Source organism: Oryzias latipes, chromosome 10 (assembly GCF_053564925.1).
Source record: "Oryzias latipes strain Hd-rR chromosome 10, Olatipes_Hd-rR_3.1".
Taxonomy (NCBI): Eukaryota; Metazoa; Chordata; class Actinopteri; order Beloniformes; family Adrianichthyidae; genus Oryzias; species Oryzias latipes.
The window spans coordinates 14,195,137-14,208,093 of record NC_136246.1 but is presented as its reverse complement, the minus strand read 5'-3'; the positions used below and the strand labels follow the sequence as shown (position 1 = coordinate 14,208,093).

Below are 12,957 nucleotides of genomic sequence, written 5' to 3'. Positions count from 1 at the left end.
ATCTACTCTTGTGCCATCTTTGAAAGTGTAACATGATGCTTGTAATGAAATTCCGTTAGAATGGAATTACGAGCAATAACACTGACCTTCTTCAGCTCATGAACCTCGTCCTTTAGAGCATAAACAGCGTCAACCAGACTCCTGCAGGTAACCAATAGAATGTCAACAACACATAATTGATTTGTTTTCATCCTCAAATGTAACCTTCAAAGAATTCTTTTTGAAAACCATTTTGTCCTTTTAAACAGAAGTAATCAAAATCAATCAACCAATTCTGAGAAATGTGTTCGTGCAACAATTAATTGTAACGAGTCACGACTTCCATACTTCTCCTCAGTAACCGTCTGCCCGTTGCTCTTCATTTCCTCCACAATGATTTTCTCTTCCTCCGGCAAAAGAACCTGAGGGACGCACTCTTTCCGCACTGTTGCACACACACAGAGCAACAGACAAAGCTTCAATTATGCTAGGAGCTGCTGCTAAAGGTGTGCAGTCTAAGTGGAGATCATGGTGATCCTCTGACCTGTGGCGGTCTGGAGGCTGACTCCTGTGCAGTAGGCCTCAATCACCCGAAGGATCTGAGCGTCCTCTTCCAGAGCAGCCATGCCTGTCGAGACCAGAGATGGACATCAGAAGAAGGCATGGCCTCTGGGTCATTCAGCACGTGTGGTTTACAACTCAGGGAAAGGAACTGTATTAATATCAACGTGTTCACAATGGCTGAGGAATTATTGGTGTCTGTACATCGTGAGGATTCATCATACTGTACTGCTGATGAAAACTGCACAGCACGTGACCCTGGTGGATGAAAATGCAGTGCAGCTCAGAGCACAATCATCAATTTGAACCCTGGGAATTGAACGAGGGTGTCAGCACCACAAAGCTTCAACCTCTTCCATTACCAATGAAGCTTTTCTGATGACCTAGACTTTGTCCTGGTCTGGGAGTCAGGTCAGATCAGAAAAGCAGCAAAAATAACAATTTCAGTTCCTTTTTTTATCTGCACTGCGAGATTCTTGCTTTTGATAAATCAACAACATTTTCTTCAAGTATTAATATGGACTAATAATTTAACAGTTTATGTGCTGCTGTAAATTATAATATGATATCAGTTAAAGTTATAGGGTGTTTTCATTGCATGGCTTCTGGCTGCACGGATGTACAGAAATGTGCAAACCTTTTAAGCAGATGTGGGAGAAAATGCTGTGGACGAAGAGTGCTTTTCAGAAAAGGAAGAATTAATCATTTATTTTTTTTAGTTGATCAATAAAACGCAATGAGAGAATCTGCTGTGGATGCAGGCTGTCTCTCCCACCCTTCTGTCTCCTGATGTAAATCCAGACACCATTCCACGATGTTGAGGCTAGAGTTCACGGAGACTGTGTCATCACTTCCAGAACTATTTGTTTTTCTTTCCGCTGAAGACAGTTCTTAATGACTTTTGGGGTTGTTCTGTTGCAGAATACATTCAGGGCCAGGCATGATGGAAATGCATGATTGATGAAGCATCTGCCTGTGTATCATTAATCCTGAACACATATCCATCTTTCTTTGCAGAAATGCAGCCCCAAATGTTCAAGGAACCTTCTTGTCCTTCAAAGTTGCTTGCAGACCTTCATGTTTCTTCTGCTATCCTCCCCTTTCACCAACAAACTGCTACTGCCATATTTTTCAGATTTTGACCCAATCGGTCCAGAACATCTGCTGGCATTTTTCTACAGCTCTATTCTTATGTTTTCCTGATTTCTTTACTCATTTGGCCTTGTTTCCATGTTGGAAATTCAGCTTTTTGGTGGCAGTTCTTTCATGAAGACACTTCTGGCCTAATTTCTCCCGGCATTAGAAGGATGTACCTGTGTTCTACTGGTTTTCTGCCAGTTTTGAGCTGATGGAATTGCTGGACATCTTCCAATTTTGAAGGGTAATTAGCTTGCTGTGTCTATCATCTGCTATACTAGGTTTGCCACGACATCTACGATCCTCATGCCGCCCGTTTCTTTGTGCCTCTTCAAAAGAGCTTGTGAAGTACATCTGGAAACCCCAGTTTGCTTTGAAATCTTTGTCTGGGAGAGACCTTGCTGATGCAGGAAAACTTACTTACCACGTATCATGTTGCTGTGCTCAATCTTGTCATGACATGAAACTGGCAGCAGAGTTTGCCTGTTCTTCACCCAGTTTTAAGCCTCCCACACAGCAGTTTCTGTTTCAATTTATGACTGGGTTTCAACCCACTGATGATAATTAGCATCTTTTTGGTATAATTAGCTCAAACACTAGACTATAATCTTACAAGATCCCTGATTTTGTGCAACTGTACCGCTCAGAGTTGATGCTGGTTGAAGGCAAAAGAAAAGAAAAATCAAATATGGATTGGATTTATATTTTTTTTACTTTTCTTTGCATTTTGTAAAATTATAAAAAATAGAAAGTGTCTTTGCATGTAATTTTCAAAGTATGTGAGGCCAGCCCTAATCTTAATGTCTTGGCCGCACAGACCCAGAGGAAGACGCCGTTTCTGCAGGAGATGAATCAAATGTGAAGAACACATTTCACGCACCTGGCTGACAGCTAATGGGACTTTAACTTTAAGTTTAATTTTAAATATGTGCAGCCAAAAACAAAATCCAGCCTTGGACACACTTAAAATTCATGCAGGCAATGCAGCAATGTGCATCTTGGCTGCACGTATAACGTGTGGCCAATATCAATATTTTGTGCTGGTCGCACGTAAATATGTGTGAATAACATCAGCCTAAAAATAAAACAAGCACTATTTATATTTCTGAAAACTTTGACTACAGCATTTTTTTTCATCTGCCTACAATTCCTGCACCTTACTGGTTCTTTCCCAAGGTGGTGTACACCAGTGTATCTGATGTCTAATGTTTCTTTGTATAGTATTTTTACACTTGAATGCTTTAATGATTCCCTTTGAAGAAATTAAATTTTATTTTATGTGGATATAACCAAAGAGAATATTTGAAAGATTTTGTTTCCATTTCCATATTTCAGCTTTCGATAATTCAATTAGGTTTTTTTTTTAATTCATAACAAATACACTGAAAACACTGAGGTGAAACTCTTACTTTTTCTCATCTGAAATTCATCATCAGATGGCTTGCGCTCTTTCTTCCTGTTGCCAGGTAGGAACTTCTTCATCGGCCGCGGGCTCTTGGAGTCCTGGAGGAGTACGGGAAAACAAACCGAGCTCACGTCTACAAACAGAAACGTTCAATGCAGCGCACAAATCTAAAAGCAGAGGCTCCACTCCAAACACAAGGCAAGCTTAAAGGGATGTACATCCAGTGTGAGCAAACATTCGAGACACAAGAACCTTCAACAAACAAGGTAGCAAGCAGGTGTGTGGCCTGACATCACTGTTAAGTGCAGCCTACCTAGCAGGGGATTACATATGTGAGACAATAATGGAGAAAACAAAAACACTTTCTCTTTAAAGCTATTATTCAAATTAACCACAGGTAATGGAGACACAAAGGTTAAACTTTTTTTTGACTCATTGGCCTTGTGGTAGAGTATCGGCCATGAGACTGGAAGGTGGTGAGTTCAAACCCAGGCCGAGTCTTACCAAAGACTAAAAATGGGACCCAATGCCTCCCTGCTTGACTTTCAGCATTAAGGGGTTGGATTGGGGGAGGTTAAACCACTAAATAGTTCCTGAGCGCAGCTGTGTCTGCAGCTCACCACTCCCCCAGGGGATGGGTCAAATGTGGAGGACAAATTTCACACACCTAGTTGCCTGACAGTTATTGGGAGTAACTGTCTCCTTTCAGCTCAGGCAGACTTTAAATTAAGTATTTCCTCTGCAGAACTAGGTGTGAAAAACAACTGGCACCAGCTAGAAATAAAATCAGCTTTCTGCAGTGAAAGCAAGAGCAAAAAAAATGTGAATGATGCGCAAAGCAGCTTTATGTCCGTTTGTGCTTCTGGTATCCTGTCTGTCGTTTTGTTACTTTTACTCGAGAGCCGAGTGTCCATCATTAGTCTGACTTTATCTTTCTGAATGGTAGTGGACTGCATTTGTAGGAAACCATTTACTTCGCTGCGTGTGAAGTAAAGCTGTCAAGAGACAGATGGGAGTGATTTGTCTTAGATAAGTGTGTTTGGGACTAATGAAGGTCTCTTTGCAGGAAGTCGTTTTGCTGGAATGAAACAGGAAACAAACTGGAAACAGACAGGGAACCCATTTAGAAATGAGAAGCAGGTCAGAGGAAACCATGGGCTGATCATAGCTTCAAGCATGTTTAACAAATCCCAGAAACACAGAGGAGCTCTGCAGTAACCTGATGGAGGACAGGGATCCCTATAGTGGTTCAGCTGTAAAGCCCACAGCATGGAAAGCGAAGTTCCCACAGGGTTTTCCAAACGCATCACATCTATTTACACAGATATTTTATCCCATTATGCCAGCAGATGTGAAGCAATGACTTCTCAGACACTCCAGCACATACACGATTCAAGGATAGACCTGTGCTGAGTGGTTCGCTTCACCAAAAATAACTTTGCTGGTAGAGTTCACTACTACAGCCACCTCAGAAAGAGATTTTAAAGATAAGCCATCTGATTGGCGGTGACTGCCACCCAACAGGGTATGAGAAAGGAGCAAAAGCGCTCGCAGGGCCACAGAAAACAGGAAACCAACAAGATGACAGCGAGAGAGAAGAGCAGCAAACACGGCAATGACATGTCAGCAGAACACGCACACACACAGGCAACCCCATCCCACCTCCCCGACCCAAATCTTAACCGCGCCCACACAGACACACACAGAGTGAAATCTAACCTTACCTTCATGATATAAGACATCCTCTACAGGAGGCAGAGTGGAAAAAGAGAAAAAAGGGGAAAATGTACAAAATTACAATGAGAGAAGAGGCTGATTGAGTTTGTTTACCAAGCGCGTTGGCTTTCAGCTTTTCCTTTTTTTGGGGGGGAGATAAACAAGTTTGCAAACTGTGCGCTCAATTAAAAATTTACATTTCTCCAAAGAAAATATTTGTATCTATGTAAGGCTTAAGCATTTCAGATTAAATGACAATGTGGTAAGATGAAGGTTAAAGACAGGACAAAGGTAAAGTTTAATCTCTTACAAAGATTTCAGCGGATTCTCTAAAGCTTTTGTTCAATATCTAGAGGAAAATGCTGGAAATGTCCTTAACAATTTCCCATGTCAGTAGATAAAGTCTTGACAAAAAAACACAGCTTTACATACAAACTAACAAAACCTCTTACAAACATCAAAAACTGCCTTTTTGGCATTACATGCCATATCTACTTTAGTTATAAAGCACCTAAATTGTCTGTGCAGACACGAAGTGCTGCACTATCATGTAAACAAACAAAAAAAAGAGACTACAAAGATGTATGTGGAATGGTTTAAAAGTTACTGTGTTACATCACGAATGCCAAACAAGGCACAGACATTTTATAATGAATGAAATAGAATACTTCACAGTGCTGTGGAATAAAAGACATACAAACCCAATCATTGTGTGTTAAAAGCTAAGTTTAACAAGTTTGTTTTTAAAAAAAAACTTCAAACAGGTAGTGAGGAAGACTCTCTAACATATAGTGGAAGATCTTTCGAAAATTTGGACACCTTTTTTATAACCTCCAGGTTTTATTGTGGCAACAATGCCTAAACACAACCATTTCAATTCAAATTCTATCTATCACGTACATATTCATACATATACATATATGCAATCTTGCACAACTGTCTGACATTGTTTTTAACCTGTTTTTGTTTTCATTGTTTTTAACCTGCTAAGTAAGAAAAGAAACACTGCAGAAGTGTGGCAATAAAATTGTAGAATTCCTCCATGAAAGCCTGCTTACTTTATAAACCCACCTGACAGTATTTAAGATTCATTTTACAAACTGTTAATCTGTACTGCAATAATGTATTTGGAACATACTTTTTCTTTGTTTGTTGTATGTGGAAATATTTAAATATTACAGTACTTGGTTGATCGGAGCTCTTCTAAAAATGCAATTTCCCCCTAGGATGAATAAAGTATTCTGATTCTGAATTAAAGAAAAAAAGGTGACAAATTTTCCTTGCTTTATTGGGGTGCTCCTTTTGCAGACAGATTTCTTTACAGAATGTTCTCCGATTCTTACAGTTACATAAATCTTTGATTTTGTTTTCATTTAATTTCATCCTGGACTTATTTTTCTATGACTGTTTGAACTCTGAGTTTAAACAAGAATAAATAGTGTAGAAAAAGTGTAGTGAAGGGTTCTACAGCCTTAAAAAATATCTATAATTCTACTCGCTGATCTCGCGTATCACGATTATTTATGGGACGCATCCCCTGCGATAAACAAACACTGAATTATGTAATCATTGTGTGATGCATATTTTTTCATCAGAGCAGAAATATGTGTTTTAACAATGTAAAGCTGATTTGGTTTAAATCTCTATTCTGAAAATAAATAATTGTTATTTAATGAAAACTTTTTTTTACAAAAATAATACAATGTACATTTTTAAAATGTTTTTTTTGTGCTTGTTTTTACTTCGGACATTGATTGAAATGATTTAAATACCACTGCAATTCTCTCTCACTGGCAATTCACACGTTTTTGTTTTGTTTTTGTTCGTTGTTTTTTTTTTTTTTGGGGGGGGGGGGGGGGTCCTGCAAACCAGACCTACTGTCATGTGGGAACAGCAAGTATTACTGGATGCAATGGCAGATGGTAAAAGATAGCTTTCTGCTCACCGTTTGTTTGTGAAGAAATAATAAGGGTGTGCAGACCAGAAGAGAGCGTGTTTGCATCAGAGTGCTGAAGTATGGAAACATTTGCAAACATTTAGCGGCGCTGACTGATTTAGCTTCTCAAAGACAAGAGACCCAAAAACCACAGGTGCACTCATTATGCTTCCATGTGATTGACCACAAAGACCTTAATAGACTTCTGTAGAATAGCACATTAGCCTGCCACATAAAACACAACCTGGACTAGTTTCAGTATTGTTCCATTGACCACAGAAAGCCCTGCAGGTGCCCTTGCGCAAAACCCGCATCCTTTGGCTTGCTTGTAAATTGCCATGCTTTGGGAAAGTCCACTTAGCACTTTTCCCCTCATATTTATCCTGGTGTGTTTGGCTTTATAACGCACAAAATCCATCGACGCTTCAATTCTGCCTCCTAAATTCTCTACAATTCAAAATGTGTTTGTTGTTTGCATGCGTATTAGAAAACTTTGAGTAGAAACCTGAAGCTCAGAATGGGCCACAGGTGGGCAGGCTGAGGAAGGGGACTTCTTGTAAGTTTGTGAGTTTGCAAGTCTGCAACTTGCAAGTTTGATCTCCCCCGTCATGGGTGACTGGTTACGGGAAATCAAAGCAGGCTTGTCTGAGCGACTCCATAACGTCTTACCTCCTTGTAGCCGAGGGCAGCGGAGGGCTTTAGAGGCGGAGCCGGGCGCAGACAGCTTAGAGACCAGGGTTTGCTGGTCTTTGGCGGCTCCAGTGGTCCACGACTGGCAGCGCTGAAACTGCCCGGGTGGGACACAGGGGTGGGGGCACCGACCATGCTTGGTGGCTTCACATCAACACTCTGCATCAAGACCATCAAAGCAAGTGCAAAAGTTACCCGTGCACTCAACTGCTGACTAAAGTCTCTCATCTCACTGAATTATCACACTTCAGCACCATGCAAGATTCACTTTTGGTATTCGTTTGTCTTAATACTTGCAGATTTCTTTGTTTTGGGTGAGTGGGTGTCCTAACCTTTGTGATGGTGCTACCAGGACTTCCTCCTTTGGTGAAAGGTTGTAAGTGCTCTAGCCATTCCTGCAAGTCCTGGGCACTGCTGCAGAACACGGTAATGCGCTCCATCATGCCTCCTGCAGCAAATGAGCAAACAAATACAATGAGGCAGCTCCGTCAGTAAAAGTTACATATACAGCCACTGAGGAGATCGACAGATGACTTTTATGAAGTTTTCAAAACAGGAAATATGCTTACTTTAAAAGAAGACATAACTTTTGCATTCTTGAACAAAACAGTCAAACTTAGCCTAAAGATAAATTTCTTGTGTTTCCCATTATGACTTTACAATAGTTGCTAATTTCCTTCAAATTGGCACATTTCTTCAACAAAGTTGAAGTGAAACCCCCCGATGTCAGAAAATCTCAGATTGTGTTAAGTCATGAAGGCTATAATGTGCTTGGAAGATATAATACCAACAACCTACTGGATGCTTTTTTTTCAATTTATATAAGTAGTGTGCTTTTGACTTTGAAGGACTGCCCGGTGGCAGCAGTGGATGCAGTTTATTGTTTCTGGGCAAAAATGGAATGTAAAGGTTTTGTCCAACTCTATAGAGCAACGTGGGAAAGAAAACTCGCTGTGAAGCTGAATTGGCCACAAAACTGTTTCTAACATTAAGTAGTATTTTAACCAGCCAGGACTCAGCTGGAAAACCAATGTATTACACACTTGCGTCTGCCAGTGTTCTACCAATTCTTGTTCCAAACAATAACAAACTATGCTTTTCTACATTACTGTCATCTGTATTTAAAAGCCATACAGTGAATGTTATTTTTTTTAAATAAAGGTCAACAGGAAACAGCTGAGGGCTAAGGGTTCACAAAGGTGGGATATTTTGATCAAAAGCGGCAGAATGATTCATAACACCAGCCCTTCTGTCCAGAAGACAGTGGGTCCTACCTCCTGAACAACAAATCAATTAAAAGGAAGTCAGCAAATAAGTGGTTCTTTCATATCAGTCAAGGTATTGAAAAGATCAAATATTTAGCTTCAACACAAATCATAAAAAGGAGGAGGTGCAAGAAGAAAAGAATAGATTGTCTTACGATGGATGTTAGCTGTTGGAGCTGATGCATAAATTCATGTTTGATCAATATTAGATATGCTTTAAAATATGAGACAAATTCCAAAACAAAAAGCCATCAGGACAGCCTTGACCGAACAGCCATCCTACAATGGCTCAAAGAACTTTCACTTAGGACATAAAGCTTCTTCATTCCTATAATTCTGAAATTCCTTTCACTGCAGTCTCCAGCAGAAATGATCTGCTTTCCAGCATTTTAGATGCCAACCTGTGATGTCAAAAGCTTCTTCTTCCACATGCCTGGTTACTGTGGTTCCTGCTAGTGAGAGCTTTCCCTGAATGAGAGACAAACAAAAATGAAGGTAAGCACATCATAACTATACACAAACTATAATTTAAGAGCACTAACAAACTATTCTGGACTACATTTGACTATGTGAAATAAGAAGAAAATGCTATCTTAGCTTTTAGCAAATAAATTATATTCTGTAGGAAACAAAAGTTATACATTTGGCACACACACACACAAAAAAAAAATCAAGGACATGTATTTCTTGCCTGAAAAATGAAGCCACTCATCCGAGGACTGGCGGAGAGCATTACCAACAAATTTGGGAATAGCATCAGGTATCGCTCCTCTTTTTCCTGCAAACAAGAGTTGGCTGCATTTATTGCATGCATTGTAAGTTTTTTTTTGAGGGGGGCAGCGATTCAAATGGATACAGTCTTTTACTCATCTCTGATGCAAGTGGATGCCAATGACTTGGCTTAATTCAGTGGAAACTATGTGCGCTATTTTTATTTTAACCAAGGCCAGCTTAGCTTTGCAAAAGCTGGTCATGATTAAATATACATGAGAAATACAACCGGCGGACAAAAGTTGTGAAGTATGTGTCACAGTGTGTTACGGCAGTGCAGTTGGAAACATATGAATGAATCCAAGTTTCTTATCTCGGGTTTTCTTCCAACCGTTGCCTCAAAGTTCTCCCCCCTTACCCATAAACCACACTAGAAAGAAGAAACGCTTTTATATTATGCACTCGACCTACTTGGGTTTCTGTTTTGAAACTTGTGGGGGACAATTCAGTTTATGAAGATCAGGAATGCAGACAGAGTGACGATGTGATCACATCAGACAATTTCTTTGGAGACAAATAGGAATAAAAGACAAAAGTGTGGAAATTTCTCAAACAAATGTTACATGGTTTTGATTTAAAGGTGTAGAAGACCGTGGTGAGAGCAGCCATGTTGTTGGTTCAGAAACTCTGAGAAAGAGACCGGAGGCAGAGCTGGAGGTAGGAAGAGATGAAGATGTTGAGCTTTGGGAGTGATGAGGATAGATAGGACCAGGGCTTTATTCATCAGAAGAACAGCTCATGTTAGACGTTTTAGAGATAAATGGAGGGAAGCAGATGGAGATGATTATGGCCCATTGAGAGAAGAAACAGGGATGATGTTGGTAAAAAGAGGCAGAGGTTGGAGCAAGAAAGAGGCCTGGAGGAAGACCAAAAAAGGCATGCATGGATGTCGTTGAGGACATGAAAGAGGTTTGTGCCTCCAGCTGGTTTTCTAGAAATCCTGCCTTATCTGGTGCTGATTACCTTGATCAGCCGTGTTTAGCTAGTAAGGAGCTAGAAAGGCAGGTTGGTTGGAAAACATGTTGGACACCGACCCTAGAGGCCTGGATTCTGACACTCCGGTCCCAGACAGTGATTTTTGCTCAGTGCGTTGAGGACAGTAGAAGTTGGGGCCTCTTACCTCGCTGCCCCCGTTTCTCATATGGACCTGGGACATGTAGGACACTTGTCCCAGGCTCCTCATACTGTCTCCCTCCCAGCCTCGCACTGGCTCAGACAAGATCTGGATTTCTAGATTCTTGCGCTTTCGCAGGTCCTGGCACTGTGCCTAAACACACACACAAACACACAAATACATGCTTTTAGAAAGCTCCTCTGGCAGACTTGCTCATTTTTTGGACATCTTGGACACAAATTTAAGCAGCGGTTGTTTCTCCTGTTAAACATCTTTCACAGTGGATCCCGCTTTTCTTTAAAACTACTATGTTAATGTGATGCTTTCTTTTTTCTCCCTTTCATTTCCTTGTGAGAACTATGTCAGATACTAGGTTGCACAATTGTCAGGTGCTTTGCAGGGACTCTCCCTTATTAAACAGGAGAAAATAAAATGACAAGGCAACATCAACTATTTTCCGTTGCACATTACTAGAAAATGGAGGGTTTTGAAGTCAGAGCTCTGCAGAACATAGCTTCAAGCACATGCCCATCCGACCACACATTCAAAACACACAAGCTTTTACTTGCAAATTACACAAGGCAGCCGTGTGTGACACGTCGCTTTATCCCCCCCCCCTCTACCATTTCCTGTGTCGCCCTGCTGACATGATCTGTGAGTCACTTTCATATCGTCTCACAAGGAGCCACTGGGGAAACAGTGTCTCACGATTGTGTTCACTCAGGTACAATGCGGTCGCTCGTTTGTAATCCAGTTTCTCTAGAATGGCATTTCAGTTCCCACCTACACTAGGAACAATGCAATCACCCGTCATGAGGCAGATGAAAAGAAATAGACTCCATCAAGATGTTTCCCTCCTGGCTAAATCGTTCAACGGCAATACAGAACCTCCTGCGGAATATGCAGATCAACCTTCAGGGCTAAAACAATTCACAAACAATTCCACAGAAATCCAATTATGAATCATATGAGCAGCCCAGAGTGTCGTGCTTTGTTTGCAAATCTGTTCTAACAAACGGTGTTGAAGAAACAGAGTTTAGGGTGTGTTTCAGTAGGACTTACCACGAGGCTCCTGAAGGCTGCAGTAGCTTTTAAAATGTCAGTGTAGTCTGGATGAGCTTCCTGCGAAACAAACAGCACCATGCCAGACAGAAGCTTCAGTTAGGTCAAAAGCATCATACATGTTTTCCTTAAGCTTAAAAGGAGGAACATGGGGGGAAAAAAAACACAGATGTGATGTTTTACATTTACGACTCTTTGAGATAAAGACCCACTCACTTGTGGCATTTTTCTGATGATGGAGGACATATTTTAAGAAAGTTAAGCTCAAAATAGTATTTCTAAATATTTCCTGATTGAAATTGGTGGGAATAAGGTGCAGAAAAAAAAATGTCACTTAAAAGGCTTGTATTTGTGATGTTGAACCTGTAATCAGCAAGCCAAAGGCTCCCTGCTCCGCTCCATTCCGATGCATCCACTTGTAGACAACTAGAGTCATGTACGTCTTTGTTTTCCTCATCTGAGCTGACATCTAGATCAAAAATGTACGTCTGGGTAGCTCCAAAATTACTCACAGTTTTGTTGCACTACTAACGTTAGGTTGGGGGTGTGAGGGGCTGTAAGCTAGCAGGAGAGGGCGTAAACAGATGCTCGACAGGAAGTGGGGGCGGGTTTACTCCACGCCAAACGACTAAGAGGTGAATTTTTAAGAAACCCCTGCCACTCTCCAGAAACTATGTCCTAGAAAACGACAGTTTTTTTTTTTTTGGATGAAAACGGCATAATCATACTTAGAAGACCACTGGGAACGCTTTTAAGTATATCAAACACTGAGCAGACTGGGAATTTTAAAAAAAGCCCAATTAGAGATGCAATATTCTCCTGGAGTTGTGCGCAGTGTTGAAATTTGGAGAATGGCTGCTCAACAATTTTTTGTGAGAAATTTTTTTCGTGCATTTGAAAGTCTTTAAACATGGTCTCTGTTTTGACACCCAAGATTTGTTTTCCACTGATGCAAAATACCATAGAAGCGGGCTCAAGAACCTCTAAACGTCAGTGTTGTGAGTGGGTGGAAGACAAATGTATGAAAGAAAAAACAAATGAATATAAGGCATGTCACACATTGTCTTTTTTATTATTTCAAAGTTTCTTTGACTCGGATTTAAAAGTCTAGTACCTCAACGTGCCTCTCCAGCTCCTGCAACAGGGTGGGGTATTTGTCGAGCCTCATGAAAGGCTTGCTGAGGCTGGTGGTCAGGTTCAGGATTCCTGGAGAACTGGCTCCCTGGCTTTCCATAAACTTGTCGAGCTCCTCACTGTTACACAAACACATTTTTATGCACCTTTAGAGGGAACATAAAGTTATTTATTGGGAATGAACAGA

The 12,957-nt window shown here is 40.7% G+C and overlaps 1 protein-coding gene across 5 annotated transcripts in view; it reads right to left on the bottom strand.

Moving 5' to 3' along the window:
- arhgef6 (Rac/Cdc42 guanine nucleotide exchange factor (GEF) 6) overlaps positions 1-12,957 on the bottom strand; it is a 30,792-nt gene that overhangs the window by 3,247 nt on the left and 14,588 nt on the right. For 3 of the 5 annotated variants that reach the window (XM_004073194.5, XM_011479957.4, XM_078953991.1), the window contains exons 10-21: positions 12,751-12,889; positions 11,637-11,696; positions 10,581-10,727; positions 9,381-9,467; positions 9,091-9,157; positions 7,757-7,872; positions 7,404-7,583; positions 4,807-4,827; positions 3,087-3,180; positions 524-607; positions 328-424; positions 87-141 (exon numbers count right to left, since the gene is read on the bottom strand). In XM_004073194.5, the coding sequence (XP_004073242.1) occupies positions 87-141; positions 328-424; positions 524-607; positions 3,087-3,180; positions 4,807-4,827; positions 7,404-7,583; positions 7,757-7,872; positions 9,091-9,157; positions 9,381-9,467; positions 10,581-10,727; positions 11,637-11,696; positions 12,751-12,889 (1,147 nt within the window). The remainder of the gene's footprint in view (positions 1-86; positions 142-327; positions 425-523; positions 608-3,086; positions 3,181-4,806; positions 4,828-7,403; positions 7,584-7,756; positions 7,873-9,090; positions 9,158-9,380; positions 9,468-10,580; positions 10,728-11,636; positions 11,697-12,750; positions 12,890-12,957) is intronic. The other 2 variants (XM_011479956.4, XM_078953992.1) reach the window with 1 other exon arrangement.